The sequence below is a fragment of the Phyllobates terribilis genome, unplaced genomic scaffold, assembly GCF_046119375.1.
Source record: "Phyllobates terribilis strain yellow unplaced genomic scaffold, ASM4611937v1 Scaffold_3__8_contigs__length_932513732, whole genome shotgun sequence".
In the NCBI taxonomy this organism is placed as follows: Eukaryota; Metazoa; Chordata; class Amphibia; order Anura; family Dendrobatidae; genus Phyllobates; species Phyllobates terribilis.
In genome coordinates this window covers 369,764,042-369,784,689 of record NW_027362763.1, presented here as the reverse complement: position 1 = coordinate 369,784,689, position 20,648 = coordinate 369,764,042, and the positions used below count along the sequence as shown (strand labels likewise).

At 37.2% G+C, this 20,648-nt stretch overlaps 1 protein-coding gene and 1 long non-coding RNA gene across 4 annotated transcripts in view; one reads left to right on the top strand and one right to left on the bottom strand.

Annotated features, from left to right (window-relative positions):
- Positions 1-20,648, top strand: part of CSMD1 (CUB and Sushi multiple domains 1) — a 2,980,041-nt gene that overhangs the window by 547,928 nt on the left and 2,411,465 nt on the right. For both annotated transcript variants that reach the window (XM_073675393.1, XM_073675394.1), the window contains exon 2: positions 4,869-5,085. In XM_073675393.1, the coding sequence (XP_073531494.1) occupies positions 4,869-5,085 (217 nt within the window). The remainder of the gene's footprint in view (positions 1-4,868; positions 5,086-20,648) is intronic.
- Positions 3,805-19,505, bottom strand: LOC141259429 (uncharacterized). 2 transcript variants are annotated; one of them, XR_012318418.1, is made up of 6 exons: positions 19,343-19,505; positions 17,751-17,812; positions 14,726-14,847; positions 8,738-8,850; positions 5,818-7,047; positions 3,805-4,973 (listed from the first exon to the last, which is right to left on the bottom strand). It is a non-coding gene; the product is annotated as an uncharacterized lncRNA (long non-coding RNA). The 2 variants fall into 2 exon arrangements; XR_012318419.1 differs by having other exon boundaries at positions 14,739-14,847.

Sequence of the window (20,648 nt, the reverse complement as noted above, 5' to 3'; positions counted from 1 at the left end):
AAGTCACATAATTGTGTAATTAAGTTTTGAACTTTGACATAAATTGATAAAGTTGTTTACAGTCAAATACTTTATTATAACTAGGAAAAACTTTGAAGTTGGATTCACTGTGAGTTATGATTTCAGGAACAACTTTATGACCATTATCCTACTTAGATTTCACCTTTATTTATTACTCTAATGGCACAACAGCTGTATTGTTAAAAAATGAGGTGATGAAGGATGCATTCAACAAAAACAGGAATTGAGACAATAATGAAAAATAATAGTGTTTCCATCATTTTGTGGTTTATGGGTTAATCCATCCTACTGTTATGGGTTAATCCATTCTACTGACCACATTGGCCAACTGTCCCAGAAAGTTTGTTGGTCCCCCTTTATTCATAAATAGTTACAATCAAAAGGTGGTATGTATGTTCTTGAAATAAACACTAAAATACTGTTTTCCCCCATTCAACAAAGGCTGTACCTGTACATTATCTATCGGTTGCATGTGTGTTTAGTGGGCTCAGCTGGCCACAAACACAGACAGTGCTAGCACCTGCCTCCAACAGCAGAGAGTGCAGCTAGCTCTGATTACTGCTGTTCAACCATTTAGATGCTGCTCTCAATCACTGACAATGCCATTTAAATGGCTGTCATGCTTGCGCAACTCATGAGTCAGCAAGGAGACTTGCAATAGTCTCCATTTAATCCTTTACTTATGTAGGATTATTAAGGTGTCTTTTGGTGCCCACAAAGAGGGCTTAAGTTCCTCCAGCTTGTGTTTCCTCATAAACTTAATAATAGTAATAATCTTTATTTATATAGCACAAACATATTCTGCAGCGCTTTAGAATTCAGAGGTTCATATACAACAGTCATAAGTAACACAGCTAAAGATAATACAATAATTAAAGCAAAAATAATGACGACTCTGCTCGTAAGAGCTTACAATCTATAATATGGTGAGGGTGACACAAAGTACAGGGGCTTATTTACAATGATGGTCCAGCCATCTTAAGGGAATGGGGGATAGATAAAGGCTGCATGAGCTAGTCACCCACCAATGTTTGTAGTGCTTTTGGGTGCGGTGGAGTTTGGTGGAGACTTATGTTTGGAGAAATAATGAATGGGCTATAAAAATATAAAAGGACTCTGCTTAGGGAATGTGTTTTTAGGGAGTGCCTAAAATTGTGCAAGTTGTGGTTCATCCTAAATTCTTGGTGTAGAGCATTCCAAAGAATAGGTACAGCTTGGGAGAAGTCTTGAGTCGGGAGTGGGAGGTACGGATTGGGGCGGATGTTAGTCGAAAATCACTTGCAGAGCGTAGAGAATGGGTAGGCCAATAAACAGAAATGAGGAAGGAGATGTAGGGGGGTGCTGCACTGTGGAGAGCGTTGTGGGTGAGAACAAGCATTTTAAATTTTAAATTGGATCTTATAATGTATGGGCAGCCAGTGCAATGACTGGCATAGAGCGGAAGCGTCCGAGTAACAATTAGCCAGATAGATGACCCTGGCTGCTGCATTAAGGATGGACTGGAGAGGGGAAAGTCGAGTGAGGAGGAGGTTAATTAATAGAGAGTTACAGTAGTCAAGGGGGTAGTGGATCAGGGCAACAGTGAGGGCCTTTGTTGTTTCCAAACTTTAGAGTAGTAACACTTGTTTGTTCAGCAGCATAACATTTTTGGCCTAAAGTATTCTTCATTGCTTGATATAAAAATTGCCATTTTCCTATAGGGTAACCATTCATTCAAAACAAACTGTCCTGTGTGTATATGAGGAATAACACTATTTCTGGGCATTTTATGACTTGTATCATGCATATTTACAAGTCCCCCCTTGCATTCTCAATCTCTCAATTTGCAATTTACTCTGAACTGATGGCTTTGATCTTTTCCATAAGCATTACAGAATGCTGAGTATAATTTCCTCTCTTCAATCAGTTTTTAACACAAGTAGTCAAGTAGCAGTAGCATAGAGGAAATTATACACCAGTAGTGACCATTGCAGATAAACATTTAGCATTGGGGTAAGAAAAAAAGACTTGTTAGAAAGTTCAGCACAATCTTTCTGTCTCTCTCTTTGTTTCCTCACTCCTGCTCTCCATCCCATTTACATTGAGAAAAATGGGCTGTCTCATATGACACCACATTGATCTGGCATTCCATGTTGTCCTACAACATAGATATGAGCTTTATTTTTCCGAATGGGTGGTTAATGCAGGAGGTAGGGGTGAGGGTAAAAAGTGTCTTAGAAGGAGGGAATCAAGGACATCTCTCTGATGAGATATATTACAAAGTTTCTTATATCCATCTGTACTATTGATTTATGCAAAGTTTGCTTAAAGTACAATACCCATTGCAGTTAGGCTGTGTGCCCACTATGCGTTTTTTTTTTAAGCGTTCCAGCAGCGGCAATTCCGCCACAGAAACACTTAAAAAACGCTTGTTAGTAGTTCTGCTATGTTCCCCAATGATAATCCGCATGTGCTGTGCACATGCGGAAATTTCCGCTGCGGATTATCATTGCGGAAAAATGCACAGCACTACCAATTATTTTGCAGAATCGCAGCGATTTGGCCAACATAGTCGTGAATTGAATCGCTTAATATCCGCATGACTACTTGTGCACATGCGGATATTAAGCGATTCAATGTGCGGATCGTACCCGGGTCTGGAGAAGAGGAGACTCTCCTCCAGACCCGGGTACCATAGTACCTGTAAAAAAAAAAAAAAGAATTTAAAATATTAAAACACATTATACTCACCTTCTGATGGCCCATGGTCCTCTATCCGGTTTCGTCTTGGCTCCCTGGTGGCTCGCGATGGAGTAAAACAACCTTCTATGACGTCATTCAGTCATGTGCCAGGTCACACAACCGCTGACGTCGGCGGTCGCGTGACTTGTCACATGACTAAATGGCATCATGGAAGGTCCTTTTACACCACCGCGAGACACCGGGAAGACCGGAGAAGGAGAGTGGGGGCCATCGGAAGGTGAGTACAATGTTTGTTTTTTTTACCATTTTTATTCTTTTTTTTAGCTAACTTTGTCACACTATATAAAATCCATGCCGGTTGCATGGATTTATATAGTGTGACCAAGTTGTCAAGCACTTTTACAAGTGATGCTAAAATCGCTTGGAAAGCGCTTGACACCCGCATGCGGAAATGCATGTGAAAAACGCGTGACAAACGCTTGTCCCTGGCTGAAAAAACGCATGTAAAATCCGCATGCGTTTTTTCTACCAGGGAGATGCAGAAACGCACAGGTAAATCCGGAGCCTTTCTGCATCGTGGGCACATAGCCTTATACAACCTAGTGTTCTTTGTTATTGTTAAATTTATATCAATTTAATCCATGACAAATTGTTTCTCTGGAAACTTGTCTATTTGGACATCTGTATTGGTCCACTATCACAGATATTTCATCTTTGTTGATATTTCTGTATTTAAAGCTATGTGTTTTCTTTAAATATTTTAGATTGATTTAAATATTTTATGCATTAATACAGTGTGTTAATATAACTCACCATTCTATTTTTTTTTGTTACATTAAGTTGGAAAATAAAAAATCTTTGTTTATAGTACAAATAAACTAAAGTTACTAATCATGTTTTTTTTCCCACATCAAAATACATATGTTTAGTCATTCTGGTTAGAGTAATAGAGAAGAATATGACGCACTCAACAATTCTATTAATGGAAAAAACAACTTCTTTATTCAGGTAGCTTAAACCTCAAGCTTGACATTCAGATAGGCAACAGCCATTTCACGCTATGCATGCTTCATTGTGTTTCTAGAATAACCATTCTGGTTATTATTTTGTGAATTTTCAAGCATTATTTCTTTCGGCTTTGGCTATACAGCCAGGCATAACTCCAACAATAGACGTTAAAGCAATAGCTACAAATCATAGGGACTAAAGCTTAGTCAGAAAAGAAATGTTTCACTTTGTGAGTGGAAAACACAGTGATGACCATTGACTGTCAAACTGTACTATGTAGATTTTTCTTAAATTTGATGTAGAAACTGACAAGTCTTCATGCAACCATGGCACTTGATTACATGCAAAAAAGTTCATTTCACAGATCTTATCGAATATAAGAAACACAAAACAGAAAAATAGATAATCCAACATCCATATTTTAAACACTGATCCAACAAATGACAAGTATGAAGTAGCAGAATAATGTTCACGTTCAATGGCAGACATTTCGGTCCAGCCTATACCTTGGTCATAGTCAAATTCTGAATAAAGAATGAAAAGAAGTTAGTTGTCATTTTGGCATGTGCAAGAGATTATTGAAAATCTTCATACTTTGGTTGCCTCTAACGTAAAAGCAGTTATGCTTATGTTTGCAATACTGTAGTCATATTTTCAGTGGTTCACCTCTTTATGTATTGTACAAACCTAGGAATTCAAGTTACACTATGCATACATATTTGAGCTGCTATTAAAGTATGTGATATCACTCAGCTCAACAAATAAGGATTTTGTAGCATGGGCAAACTGATACATATAAATTATGACACATGCATCTCCCCACAATCATAAGTTTCTGCATACCGGAAAGGTGTCAGCAAGTCTTTGAGGAGAGTCTTAAACCACAACTGACCCAAGTGGTAAATGCTAGGACACTCCAATGTAGTGTCATATTATTTTGCTTGTGTTTAATATCTGATAACATAATAAGCATAATAGAGTAAAGCAGCTAAGTAAAGGATAGGTGTGGCATATTATGAATGTCATATGAACCATGTACATAGCCTTACAAATGGCCAATACATACGTTTCCTTTCATGATGTTATGACTTGATATTTTTTTCTATTCTTGCTATTTTTTGTGTCTTACTCATTTTTTCATATTGTTTTTTTTACAGGGCAAAATTGTGGAGGAGTAGTACAAGGTCCTAATGGTACAATAGAAAGTCCTGGGTTTCCACATGGATATCCAAACTATGCGAACTGTACGTGGATAATTATCACTGGGGAAAGGAACAGAATACAATTATCATTTCAAATATTTGCACTGGAAGAAGATTTTGATATTTTATCAGTTTTTGATGGACAGCCTCAACAAGGGAATTTGAAAGTGAGGTAGGACTTCAGTTTTAATAAAAATCTTCAATGTGCTTCTTTGCATAATATTTTCTACTTATGGAGTGGAAACAATTGGAAAAAGGTGAAAAATTTAAAAACATTTTGAAAAGAAGACTGTTATTCCAAAAAAACAAGTTATTCTTTATCTGAGGGATAGAAGATACATTACTGATCATTGAGACCCCAAAGGATCCTAAGAATGGAGCTCTAGATCGGGGAGAATAGGGTTCTGTAGCCTTAAATCTTGAATGGAACAGAGGGGCTTCCATCATTCATCATCAATAGAACTGCCAGAAATAGCCAGAAAAAACTGAACTCTGTACTTGCCTATCCCATATACAATGAATAAAGCAAAGGTGAAGCATGAGATTCTCTGCTCCATTCAAGCTGGGACCGCAGAGTCCATTTATTGAGGATGCAGAATGTTCTAGGGATTCATGTGTGCATAACCCAGCAATTATCAAGTTATCCTTTATAAAGGATTGGGAAAAACCCTTTAACCAATAGAATGTTTTTTGTATAAAGATATATGGGTATGTTCACATTGGTCAGATACAAAGCTGGTTTTCCATCCAGATTTTCTAGGTGGAAAATCTTTAAAAGGGTTCTCTGACAATAGAAAAAGCTAACTAACCAAATGAAAAGTCAATGTAAGGAAGTTCCTAAATACATCTAGAAAATCACAATCGTTTTGTTTAGAGAGGTAATCACTGTGGGGTTCCTACTCACTTGGGTGCGTCGGGAGGCAAACCGGAAGCATTTTCACTTAAATGTCTGTGTCGGTTTATTGCTTCATAAACCGGTCAAAAGCAAAAAGAAAACAAACAGACTTTAGTGCAGGAAAAAACAAAGTAAACAGTCCTTTAAGTAAAGTCTCTGGCTAGCCAGTCCTGTGAGCGCACAGGCTCGATAGCATCCAGTACATGGGCTCAGTCTGGAGACAACAACACACAGGAGGCCTTCTCCCTCCAAACACAGACCATGTGCCAAGTAACAGCCTCCATTATAACCTGTTAACCACAAATAGAGATGAGGTATGTGGGTAGCCAGACTCGCCCATCTCTCCAACTACCCATAACCTGGGCCCAGATGCACCAAGCAATCCTCTTAGTGCTAGGTGCACTAGAGCAACATTCCAGGATTACATTACAGAGGACAACCATCTCTCTTATACATACCTCCCATTGACTATGTTTCCATGAGCTATCTTACATCACTATGGAATTAAAATGGCCACCACCTTATTTCACTGAGAGAAACCTGTCTTAAATTGTTAGGACAAGTGACTGTGAGCAAGTGCAGTAGGATGCTCCAATCAACTTCCTTCATATGTAGGACAATGTACTCCACTAATACTAATGGCTCTACCAGAGGTGCTGAAGAAAGGAAAGGACTCTCAAACTTCCGTGTGCCCTGTCTTTCTGAATAGCAACATAAGTATCTGCATGCTACCGAAAAAGGAGCATCCTACTGCACATGCTCACAGGCATCTCTCCTAACATTCTATAGTTTCTATAGTGATTATTCCCTCTCTAGAAAAATTGATTGTAATTTGCTAATTAAATGTATTCTATGAATCTACTATGTATAATGACATTTCCATCAGTTATTTATTTCTTTTTTTTATTTATGGAGAATCTCTTTAATGTATAACACTCTGTGAAAAAATCAAAACTGCATCTGTGAATACCTATATCTTCAACAACTCACATCTGTTAAGGACATTTCTGCAGATTACTTACCCTGTTAGATTTAAAATAACAAAAAACACTATATAGTCATCGAGCCTTGTAACCTTTGCCTGGTGAAGTGCTGGTGTTTGAATAATCCTTCTCCCACGGATGATGTCTTGTTCCATGTCAGTGCCACCACCACTCATAGACTACAGCAAATATATGTCAGATGTCAAGGTGTCATTGCAGGAGAGACAGGGTAGCACCAAATGCAATAGGGTCTTATCTGAAAGACAAATTGATTAGGTGAGGAGTATGATAACTGCTCACCTTTTGGGGTTGTTTAACCCACAACGGAAGATTCAAGAATTGACAGCTGCTACCATACCCTCAAGTCAGGAGATCCCTCTGTCTGAAACAAGTAGTTGGAGGATTAGAGCAATGGTGTGCACTGTTGATGTTAAAACCAAGAAATCCAGAAGACGCTGTACAGGATTGACCATTCGGTTTGTTCTCAATGTGTTTCAAAGTTGGATCACCTTCTTCATCAGTAGAAGCACAGTATTAAATAAAAAATAACATAGACTGACTTAAATAGTGTACAATTTCAAAAAAAGTCACCAATTAAATAAACTTTCTCCAACTTTATTGACATTAAACAAGCGTTTAGACATATGTACTTTTTTAAATTGTAAATTAGTTAAGTCTGTCTGTTATTTTTTTATCTAATACTGTGGTTTTCCTGATGAAGAAGTTGGTTCAACTCTGAAACGCATTGAGATTAAAAAGCATGGTCAATCTTGAACAAAGTCTTTTGGATTTCTTGATTTTAACATCAGCAGCGAATACAGATTGTAGATTTGCTGCTGTGGATGGATATCATTGAGGTTCCTGGTAGAATTTTTGTGAAAAATTCTTGCAGTTATTTTGACGCATGTGAATCTACTACTCTTAGGCCATATTACCACGTGCAAGAACGCTATGCTGTTTTTTCTGTTATTTTTTTTCAGCAAGTGTCAGCAGAAAAAACACGCAAGAGCAATATGTCCTGATTATTGAGTTTTGCATGTACCTTTTAGATTCTTTTCATGCATTTTGAATGCATGTTTAAAGTAGCATTTTTTAATGCTTTTTTAGTTTAGAAACACTGGAATTCTCAACTAAGAAACCTAATTAGTGAAAAAACAAAAATGCACTGTTCAAAAGCATCTTTATACTTACAATGTATATGAGTATTCCCCAAATCATATCCACTTTGCTTGACGTATTAAACATGGCCTAAGGCTTCATTCCCACGATGAGCTTTCGGTGAGTTTTTGATGTTGCAGATTTTCTGTCCCATTTCTGTACCCATTAAATAAAATAGGTCACTATGCAGCATGAAAAATTCACCAAAACTCATCGTGGAAATGTAGCCTTATTGATTCCATGAGGTTTTAAATCTGATTTTGGATCTGATTGTATTTCAAGGACCCAAACATTTAGTAAATATTCCTTGGTTACTATAGGTAACCAGATTTCCATTTCACTTGTGTACATGAATGTAAACCAACATAATAAATTGGTTTATTAATAAGATGAAGGGATATTTTCTTTAATGTATAAGTAAATAAAAAATCTATAAAGATGCATGTAAACATAAATGTGTTATGGTCTGTGTGTATACTACTGAACTGACAATTATATTATCATGTAATAATGTGCTATGCTGAACACAGCAGGGCCCTTTTGAAACAAAGGGTATTTTTATAGTTCACTTTCATCACAAAGTGGTTAATCTTCATTCAAAGCATATCTCTAGGCGATAAATGAAAGTTCAGCTTGGCTAGCAACAATGGAAATGCTACAACTTCTGACTGCTGTTGTTGGCAGTTGTAGTATTTCCTATGCTGCTAGCCAAGCTCTTCATGCAAGTGCTGTTTTTTTCTCATGCTGTCATAGCTAGCACAGCCATACTAAATTTTGAGTAAACTTACCTCTAATTAATTCCATCATTCTTGAAACATTGTCTATTTGGAGTCCAGCATTTGCATGAGCTGTAAGGTCTCTCGTCCATCAGCTACTGATTGACAGCTTTCTTCTTATTAATCTGCATAGAGAGAACATTCTCAATCAGCTAACTAAAAGGAACCTATCATGTGAAATAATACTATTAATTTGCATATATGGGGTTAATTTGCAGGTTAATAAGGACCTGATACCATGTGTGACGTCCGCACTGAGAGCCCCACTGCCGGGAGGAAATGGCACTGGCATGGTTTCAGTCACAGCTCAGTGTATAGAGAGCAGGGCTGTACCCGCACCCCCAGCACTGACTTACAGCAGCTCAGCATTATAACTCAACATTAGGGCCAGCTGTCAATCAGTGCCAGGGGAGCGGTTACAGCCACTTCTCTCTATACACAGAGCAGTGACTGAAACTGCACTGGAGCTACTCCTGTGACTGAAAGAGCAAGGCTACCAGGGGGAATAAAGTTAATTTCCTCCCAGGAGCAGCAAGGCTCTAAGTGCTGGCGCCACACCGTGTCAGAACGATATTTACCTGCAGGTTACCCCATATCTACAGGTTAATAGCGTTATATAGCATGACAGGTTATCTTTAAATGTAAGTTTAGCCAAAATCAAGAATTTTCAAAGTTACATACTACTGAAGTGAGCATGCTTGTCACTACTGTAGCTTTCCTTAAACCACAATAGCAGTAGCTAGTTGTACTATACATACATTCCTGCAAGAATTACTTGGAGGACGTTTTACATTGCACAATAAAAAAAATTAATGAGTCTATATTTTAGGAATCTCGATAAGCTTTGTGCAGTATATAGTGACTGCAATTATCTTCATATCATTGTTCATAATAACTGATGCTAATGTGTTCATATTCGTATTCTAACCCACGCACATAAATCTCTTCTCATTTTTATAAAGCATTGTGGTTTGCTAATTTGTCCTAAAAATATTGTTTATTTGTGATTTTAAAATAAATAGTCAAAAATAAAGACAGATTGACATATCTGCCTGTGGCCAACTAAGTAACCCCAAGTACTTGAGTGCAGATACAGCCTGTGCAGACAGAATCACAACATCATTACTTATAAGTGGCACAAGGTTTCTCTATAACTCGGCTGCATTCAGTTGCATTTTTTGGTCATTTTGAGATCATAATATATTAATAAATGAAGCTAAATTTCTGACATTTTACATAATGAAATAAAAAAATCTATATAAGCAGAAAAGCATTAAACTAGTTATGTCTGTAATGAAAGCATTCAAGTATTGCAGACATGTCACCGGAACTGTGGCATGCGATGAGTCTGGATGGCTTCCATCCAGATACATAATCATACATGACAGTGTAGGCAATTTTAAGGAAACTTCAATGTGAGATTCATGGAAAATAGCTGTTGTAATAGCTCCAAGTTCCTTAAATGTATATTCAAGGTCTATAATGGATACAGGCTAGGAACAAAAATACTCTCCTGCAATATTTTTTTTTCTTGATCATTTTCCTTTTTATTATATTCCTGTTCTTTTTTTCTTCATATTTAGAATCCTATAAGATCCTTAAGATGTTGACTCAACTTCTTAAATGGGTAGAATTGCAAAGTGTTTGTAAAAATAAGCAACTTTGCAATTTACATCTAATTAAAAATCCCCACCTTTCTCAAGAATGGATACATTTTTAAATCTATTGTGTGCTACAGTTGACTAAGTAGCTGGCGAGTTCTGCAGTCAATCAGCGTTAGCTGGTCTTCTAGGCAAGGAGCAATGAACTTACAAGCTCTTTTCTATATAGCTTGTAAGCGCTCTTCTGAAGCAGCGTGGATCACTGGATCTGGCCTGCTTTTTTGCTCCTGTGCTCCATGAATACTACAGAGGCAAAGCTGAATCTGCTTGAAACTTCGAAGAGCACACAACCATGCCACTGATCTAAACGGTAAATCATTAGGAGTGCACCACCCCTACAAGGAGAATGTATGAGGCAAGGGTGCACTGTGCTTGATAAAATACATCCTGAGGTAACCCTTTTAAAATTTAGAAAGAGATGGAACAACACTCCATAGTTAGAAGGTTTAAGTCAAAATATCTTTATGATGTTTTTCTCCAGATCCTAAAAAACACAGAGCATTTATGAATATACTTTCTTGTGAGCACCTTAATCAGGTGAGAGTGATTGGTGGGATACATTAGAAGATGATGATGGTTTCAGTGATATGGCATTGTGCGTACTGTCACTTTATAGGTTCGCTCACACTAGTATATATTCTCTCATGAGAGAGAATCAGGCCGTTTGTGTTAATATCAGTCGGCTCAAACTCTGTCAGAGTTTAAGCCACGTCGTGTTAGTGTGATCTCATTCTCTCACATAAGATGATGGCAGCACACGTGTGGAAAAGAGGGAGAACTTATTTTCTCCATCTTCTCCATTGTATCCATGCACATACATCGAACTGAACTCCGATGACATCGAAGTGCAGTCCGATGTTTTACCCGCACCGATAGACTTGTATGTGTGTGTGCATAGTCTGATTTGCGGAGCCACTTGTCTCATGACGAATCAGCATGAGAAAAAAATCTCTAATCTGTACTGTCCCATAGTATAACATTGATCCCTGTGCTATGCACTCATCCGAGTTATACTCTAGTGTGAGCTGGCCCTATGTCTCAGTCCAAGTACAAGAATACCAAGAAGCTTGGAGCGGTATGCAGTACTTACTTTGCCATTTCACTGAAAGCATTATGATCATTTGATGTATTCCTCAATCGATCTTGGCTGACGAAGGGTCTTTGACCCTAAATGTTCTGCTTACAAAGTGTATATTCATAAATCCTGTATGTCTTTTTAAATCTAGAAAAAAAATCAATGAAGATGGTTTGGGGCAAACTTGCTAATTATGGAGTGCTGTCTTATCTATTTCTAAATGTTCTGAAGTCTATTGAGCATGTGGTCAGCTCCACTGGAACGTACACCCTGGCTCTACTCATACTCATATATAGGAGTTTTTCTGCCAGGACTTCTGTATACAATTGAACCCCTTTAAAATTGTCTATTATAAGTGCCATATCTCATCTATTATAATATGTTACATACATTCCTAAACTGACATTATTGTCATGTTTAAATAAAGAATAAAAGCTATGAATTTTTTATTCGCTGAGAGTTTTATATTCTGCTATTATTGTTGCCACTGATAAACACATGAATTTACAAATGTTTTTTTTCTGTGTATTATCTCTTGGTAAAGTGTAGCTCCCTGAGGGAAAGCAGAGTTCATACCCTTGCAGGAAAAATACGAATCTCAAGCAAAGGAGGGGATTATGTACAAATCTATAAAAGCCACCTGTATGAAATAGTACAAGATTAGTTTGGCATTGGCAAAGTAGTCTCAGAGAAAGTCATGGTGATTCATTGTTTTATTTTATACAGGGCTTGTTACTTATAACTCAATGTGTCTCTTGCTGACTTTACCAAAATACCAAGCAGGGATTTTCTTTCTGATGGTCGATGTACTAATAAAGATGTTTTATAAACAGTTTATATATGAAATGTATAGGTTAATAACAGCATATTGAAACTATATCATCTGTTGTCCATCTTCCCTAATCACAAATATTTACAAAAAATGTTTGTTCCTATAGGGAGGAAAGCAATATTGGAATAGTTCAACCTCAATGTGGTTTTGAAGTGTAAAGTTGTGGAAAAGGTGGTAAACACGGCATTTACATTACATGATTTAGTGAAGGCTTTAAGTATTGTGATTTTTTTGTACTGTTATGTGCATTGTTAGAGAAAACGACTTCTGAATGGAAATTCTGTTTTTTTAAATGCAGCCTTTAGATGTACAGTATTGATTCTTTGTGCATGTCTTTTTTTAATTGCAGCATTATTTGCACTCAGCTCATGTTTAAAGCATACCTGTCATACAAAACTTGTAGATAAGCATGGTATAGCTGACTCAATCCACCACAAGTTAAACTGTTTTGGTGCTCATAAGCACACACCAGTCTTACATGCTTGGGAATTGTCCAAAATCTTATGATCTACCGTGTTAGTAGGGATAAAAGACCACATAAGGTATGGAACCACATGTGATTATACTGGATGTAGGCTGGTGAGCCACTACAGGACACGGGTGTGCTCAGTGAACCAATGCCATGGTGGAGCACAATCTAGTGGCCGTAGGTATCTCCACTAGTTTTTAAGAAATGATATCACCCCAGTGAGAATAAAAGGAATAAATATCAAGGCATCCACAAGAGGATGCTCACGCAACAGACGTTTGTTGAACCGGACCTTGCAGTTAGCTCAGTGAGTTCAGCGCAGTTCAGGTGCCCACTCGCTGCATCGAGTCATTGTCCTCTGCTCCTCAGTGTGTGTGGTCACCTCAAGCCACCGCACACTCTGATGAACAAATGTCACACAGATGGATTACGGTGTGGGACTCTGGATTATTTCAACTTCGGACAGGGTAGGGATAATTTTTTTTTCATTTTTGGTTTATTTACAGGGGACATGGAATTCAGGGAATTAGGTGTAAAGTTGAAGATAATATGTTTTTTATTTTATTCTTATTTTTACACTTGTTGGAGACAACAGGAGCTGAATACTAATCTCTACACTGTCACTTGCTCGCGCTGATATCAGTGCAAGCAGGGGACAATGATGAGGGTTTCCTCCAGCACCCAGCACTTTGGAACAGCGCTAACTGTACCACTGATTCCCAGGCGCTAGTACATATGACCCTGATGACAGATGGACGACGCACTGACATGTTGGCAGGCCCACAATGAGTTTATGTGTGTATGTGTCTCCAGTGCATGTGAAAACTGTCAGCACACATACTGGAGATACGGACGTGTGAATGGGGCCTAAGGCTACGTTCACATGTCCAGTAGTCATTCGTTAGAATGGATCCAGCAGCAAACCTTTCTTTAGCAAGTGCTAAAGTAAGTACTAAGGCTATATTCACATGTCTGTTAGAAGAGATCCAGCAGAAATCCGTTGGAAAAAAAGTTGCGCAGAGACAACTTTTTTGTCCACTATTAAAAAACAGATTTCAGCTAGATCTGTTTTTTTTAACTTTCAAGTCTATGGAAAACAAATTTGTTAGATAGCTATTCATTTTTTCCATTTGAAATGAATCTAGTAAGCAAAAAACTGATCCTTTTCAAACAAAAGAAAAATGAATAACTATATATCTGATCCATTTTCCATAGACATTAATGTTAAAAAAAATGGATCCAGCTGAAATCAGAATTTTAAAACTAAAAAGTTGTGTTTGCACAACTTTTTTTGCCAACGGATTGCTGCTGGATCCATTCTAATGCACATGTGAACATAGCTTGTTTTAGCGCTTGTTTTAGCTAGGCAAACAGCATGACAAAGATAAGACATGTGAACACGACAAACACAAATGACATTGGAGAGATTTTGCATAGGAAAAATTGCAGTCCAACTCTCAAAGGCTGCAGATACTTCCACAAAGTCTTAAACAAAGCAGTCAGGACTCAAGGTGAGTTAGGAAAAATTGCGGTCTCGGTGAGAGCTGTCACTGAAGAAGAGATCTGAGATGTCGTGGATTAAAGCAGGTATTTATTCAAACAACACATTTTGGAGCCAATCTAGCTCCTTCATCAGGTACATAGTGAACAGGATATCAGGCATGACCTTTCTATAAGGATCAATCTTGACGTAAAACAGCTGAAATCTGATGAAGAAGCTCGATCAGCTCTGAAACGCTTTGTTTGAATAAATAACTGTTTTAATCCATGACATCTCAGATCTCCTCTTTACTGGCAGCGCTCACTGAGACCGTGATTTTTTCAATGCAAATTCACCTTGAGTCCTGATGACTTCCTTTATGACTTCGTGGAAGTAGCTGTAGACTTTGGGAGTTGGAGTATTCATGCCAGCATCAGTGTTGTACCTTCTGCACAATACCTTCAGGCGAGTTCAAACACTCACCTATCATACTCACACATCTCTGGTGGTATCGCACTTAGGAGCACTCTTCCCTTATTTCTTCTACTAGTTATTAGAGAGATAACATCTACCACAGCGGCTATGAACCAGTGCTCCCTTCCCACCTAGACATAATTGTAGCAGAAAAAAAATATTGAGGCCATTAGTGATTGCTAATTGGTTGCACATGGTATAATGTTATGCAAGCCATGGGACAGTAAGCTTTGTCATTGCTGGAACGGTGCCAGTGTGAGAAGCAAGAGTACATTTTTTTTATTTTAAATAGGGAAATACAGCAGTGAGTCTGTCAGTAGGATCAACTGTCCTAAGCCGTCTATATGGGCATGTACAATAGGTCATAGGAATAAAATGATAGCTTGATATCTTATTCCACATAAATCCACGTTTTTCTTATATGTAAATGAGCTGTTCAGGACTATGGGCCTGACTATGATCTGCTTGAGATTCTGCATCCAGAGCTTGTTTTATATGAAGGAGGAGTTACCAGTGTGATGTGTCATGACCGCTCTCTGCTCTCCGGATCTCATTGCAGAGCTGTGTGTGATTATACCTGACACATCTGCAGGTTCCTCTCAGATTCAGCTTCCATCTCTCAAGCAGTCAGTGTTGCAATAAAGCAGAGCTGTGAGAGCTGTAGCTGCTAACATGTTTATGTGACAAAATTAATTTCTACAGTTCTCTGTTAGTTACACGTTTCACACTGGTAACGCGCCCTTTCAATTAAAATAATCTCTGGAGGAAGATTCTCATGCAGATCAGTGTCCGACACATAGCCTGGAATAGGACATCGGATTGCAGATATCAAGGTATCATTTAATTCAGCTTCCTATGACTACATGCCTGTTTTGATGGACCAGGAGGGTTGATTCTACTGACAGATTCCCTTTAAGGATTCTGTTTAAACCCTATAACTTTGGATATTCTGTGGTATTACACTAGTAGTTTCACATTTTTATACAATATCATTATTTAATTAGTAAGTTAAGTATCTTTCTTCAGACATTGAATTTTCAGGTCAAAATCTTATTGTTGAATATTGTAAGGATAAAAAAAGCACTACAACTATGAATAGTTCCATGTTAAAGAGTAATGCACTCTAGCAGGGGACATAGAATATAATATACTATCTTAATGACAGATGGTAACAACTTTCTTCAAGGTCTGATGACTACACAAAAAAATGTAATGCAGCAAGCCTAAGGACACAATAATTGTGTAAAATGCATTAAAATGGACAATGGCACTTATATAAGCCTAATTCAATAATATGTAATATATGGTACACAGGCTCATATGAATGTCATAATCAGAGCATTAAAATTATACGCTAAAAAAAGAACAAAACATTGCATTTAACATTAACGTCACAGTCATTGTAGGCACAAGAAAATAATGAAAAATCAATCAATCATCATGGGATATGAAAGCGAAGCAAATCTGAAAGATTAATGATGTTTTTATGTTATTTTCCATGTAGTGCATTTAGCTGCTATACTTGATAATTATATACAAAACGGGATTGGTCTGGCACATCTCTAAGGTCCAGAAAAATTATATATTGACACTAAATGAAAAATTCAAATTCAAATGACCTTTATTGTATTGTGAGTCATTGGAAAGATTAGACTACGGTAATTCATAAGAGATTGTTTGCCATTATTTTTTTTTTTATAAACTTAGTTATATGAATGTGTTTGCAGTATTTAAAAGTACAATATACCAACAGTGCTGGAAGATGACATTTCAGTTATGATAAACACAAAAAAGAAACATACAGAAAGTTTTAAAAAAACTAAAATTTACTGTAATCTAGAAAATAATAAATGTAAATCTACTGATCATAAAAGGAAAGCGGTATCCAAAGAAACAGCATAAATGTCAAGTTTTCTTGGGTATTATTCAGAGTAGAGTTGAGCAAAAAGATTTGCAGGAACAGCGGCTACGTCGGAAGTCCGTGACCACTGGACAAGAGCCCTACAAACCTCCTCCTGTCTGCTGCCATCACTGGTGCTTTTCTGATTAGTATGAGGCCCAGTGAGACATCATGTTCCATCATGTCACAATGCTGATGTCATTCTAGACTACTAATCATATCAGTACCATGTTGACCATTCCCAACTATGGGCAATGGACAACATGGTACTGGAGTGATGCGCTTCCCTGCTGATTGATGGGCTGTTGACGGGGTTTCCCTAGGCTTCACAGCCCAGCATCCACTGCACGCTTTCCCTCTTCTGCATTCATTAGGTTTACCAGCGATGTGGATGCTGGGCTGTGACACGTGGGGAAACCCCGCCAACAGCCCGTCAATCAGCAGGGAGAACGTCACTTGACATCAGTGGATGCCAGAGCCAATAGCAGCCAGGGGAGATTTGGGAAATTGAACACTTGGGCAGAAAATGAGCAAACGTGGATAAGTGTAGAGTATGTAATTATGCCATGAAAACTTATGTCATGCTTATGTATTAAATAAAACACTGGGTACATTTTCAACTGAAATATATTAGGGAATACTGGTACACAGAAAAAGATAGCTTTACTGATTAGTGCCAGACAGCTGCTGCTAAAGCAAACAAAATGGTGGGATACATCAAAAGAGACATTGTTAATGCTCAGGACAAGACAAGAGTTTTGTATCTATTCAAATCACTGGTATAACCACACAGAATATTCTTCAATATTTGGGGCACTTGTGTATAGAAAGAACATAGATGAAAGTAAGCAAATGCAGACCAAAGTGACCAAGGTAATTAAGGGAAAGGATGGATTTCAGTACCAGTAAAGATTATCAAACTTTGTGATAATCAGCTTAGAGAAATAAAACAGTCAGGGTTTTTGTATTACAAAATACAAATTGTCATTAAAATAGTGCATGCTACATTGCCATGGTTAACAAACATAAAAAGGTCTCTAAAAGATCTCGGTAATAAAGCACGTCAAAAGAGAAATAAAAAGATTTTCAGAATGGATGGGAATTTTTACTGTTTGAGTGATGAGAATTACTTACCTTATATGTTCAGCTTTGGACACACATTTCAGCTTCACATCAGTGTGGGTCCTCTCTATTTACTTTGGCCATGCAAACAAGCAATATAAAGAATAATAAATCCAATGCAATTTTAAGATTTGCAGCCAAACATTTCAATTTTTAAAAAGCAAAAAAATATTTGTTCAACCTTTAAACTGAAAGCAAACATTTAAAAAAGAGACAGGGTAAACACTTCCAATACTTGAATCCCCCCACTACCTTTGACATACTAGTACGTCATAAGTAGTGTCCCTGCCTTTTATGTGGGCTCACACGTCGAGTCCACATCTTCCACGCACTTTATGGTGGAATTAATCAGCCATTAAATGCCTCTAACAGCTGCGGGTAGAGCAATTCTCCACCCTTGGCTGTTAACCAGCCGCTGTCAATCACTGACAGCATCTTTTAACACATGTTGTTTCTCCCGCCCATCGTAGCATCCATGACATGATCATTATGCACCGATGGGTTGTCATGATAGCTGGAGATTTGCTGATGACCCCTGTGCCTGTCAGCCTCCAGTGAACACCGGCCATGTGGCAATACATAGCAGGGCTGAAACAATGCTATGTATAGCACAGGCAATAAGAAAAACGCAACTTCAAGTTTCCTAAAGGAACTATTAAATTTAGTAAAAAGTTAAACAAAATGTTTTCGAAAATGTGAAAGAAATAAAAAAAAGTTCAAATCACCCTCCTTTTGCCCCATTAACAGTAAAACAATTAAAAATAAGTTAAAAAATACACATATTTGGTATCGCTGCATTAAGAAATGTCAGATATATCAAAATATAAAGTAAATTAATCTGAACGCTAAACAACATAACAAGGAAAAAATCAAAACGCCAGAATTACATTTTTTGGCCGCCGCAACATTGCAATAAAATGCAATAAGAGGTGATCAAAACATTGTATGTACCCCAAAATGGTATCAATAAAAATATCAGATCACGATGCAAAAAATAAGCCCTCACCCATCCCCATATGTCGAAAAATAAAAACATTATGAGTCTCGGAAAATTGCAACCAAAAAATTACCAGATCAGTTTTACCATATAGTGAACATGGTAAATGGAAAAAAAATTGAGGATTTGCATGTTTGTAATTTGAACGCACTTCGATTTTTTCTTTACCCTTTTGAGTACTTTATATAATAAAATGAATGGTGTCATTCAAACGTACAACTTGTCTCGTAACAAACAAGCCCTCGTGTTGTTATATGGCCAGAAAAATAAAAAAGTTATGGCTCTTGGAAGAAATGGAGAAAAAAAACTAAAAGCGACAAAACAGAAAAGCGCCGGGAAGTGAAGGGGTTAAAATGATGCAATATTTTGCTGCTCTGCTTACTTTTTTGCTAAAATTAACATATACCAAATAATTTAGATCAGTCCAGATATTCCAGAAATATTTTATTCTTATTGTATAAACATAATTTTCAAGTCATTGCTTCTTCTTTAAAAAGAGTCACCGCCGTTGCTGCATAAAGGTCTGTGCCTTCCTGGGGAAACAACTCAGCAGCCCCACCATACCCCGGCTCCAACCTCAAGCAACATGAATTGCAGTATTACTTACGTTTTAAGATATTTTTTTCTACTTTTACAGACCAAATGCACTATGATTCAACATTTAGTAATGTCTGCTTTCTTTATAATCCCTGCCATGGTTATTCTCTGGGATTCCATTCAGTAATAATCTCATGATCTTCTTTGTAGCCTTGTTGCTGAATACGTGACTGTTGGTTGTTGTTCTTTTGCTGGTGTTTGAGAAAGCTAATCATGATTTGCATATTCTCTTTCCTTCAAGGCATCAGTTTGATTTTGTTCACAATTTTACTTGCATGTCTGAAAGAATTGTGCTAATGCCTTGACATGTAGTATACATTATGTATATGGAGAACCTATTCATAGCCAAGTTGTTAGTATCAGAGAACACACTTCTAATTATAATTATTTTTAAAGGGAATATAATTTTAGTTGCAGGTATGAGAAGTTTATTACTATTTTTAAAAATCGATAGCTATTTTTTTCATGTTCATGACTAGATAAATGTTATTGAAATATTATAGTGTCTAAGTAATAGCGTAGACACAATTGGATATATGCATATGAAAGAAAAACTTTACCAAGATGCCTTAAAAAGTCCTTTTAATATAATGTTTATACTGCTTATACCTCCTATAAATCTATCTTTCCATATAAAAGTACATATATTTATATATAACAAAAGGTTAAAAAAAAACCTTATGATCAACTTACTGCTCACCGCTCCAGCCCCTCAGCTCTTCATTGTCACCAGTTTGGTCGCTGCCGCATCTCCTGCCCCTCACTCTGAAATCGAATTTCCTGGGAAATGTGCTTCTTATATATATTAACACTGTCACAGTCCAGTGTGAAAGTCCAATTCAGATATCAACCACTTCTACAATAGGTAGTATTTAAAAAAATAGATGGCAGCAATCCTCTAATATGTGAAAAAAATAAGCTGCCTTTATTAATGTCTACAATGGGTGAAATAAGCATTGAATACATTAACAATTTTCTAAGTAAATATATTTCTAAAGCTGCTATTGACATGAAATTCTCACCAGATGTCAGTAATAACCCATCCAATCCACACAGGCAAGGAAATCAAACTATAGATGTCTATAAATTTAGCTATGTGTAATATTGAGCATTGACAAAGTTAAAAGTATTAAACAATCTTACTAAAGTTTACTTAATATTTCATACAAAATTCTTTGTTGATGATGATAACAACTTCAAGATGCCACCTGGATGGAAAAACTAGTCACATGCATGGCTCAGGTGTGATTTTGGCCCATTATTCCACACAAACACTTCAAATCATGAAGGTTCTTTGGGCTCATTCTATGAACTCT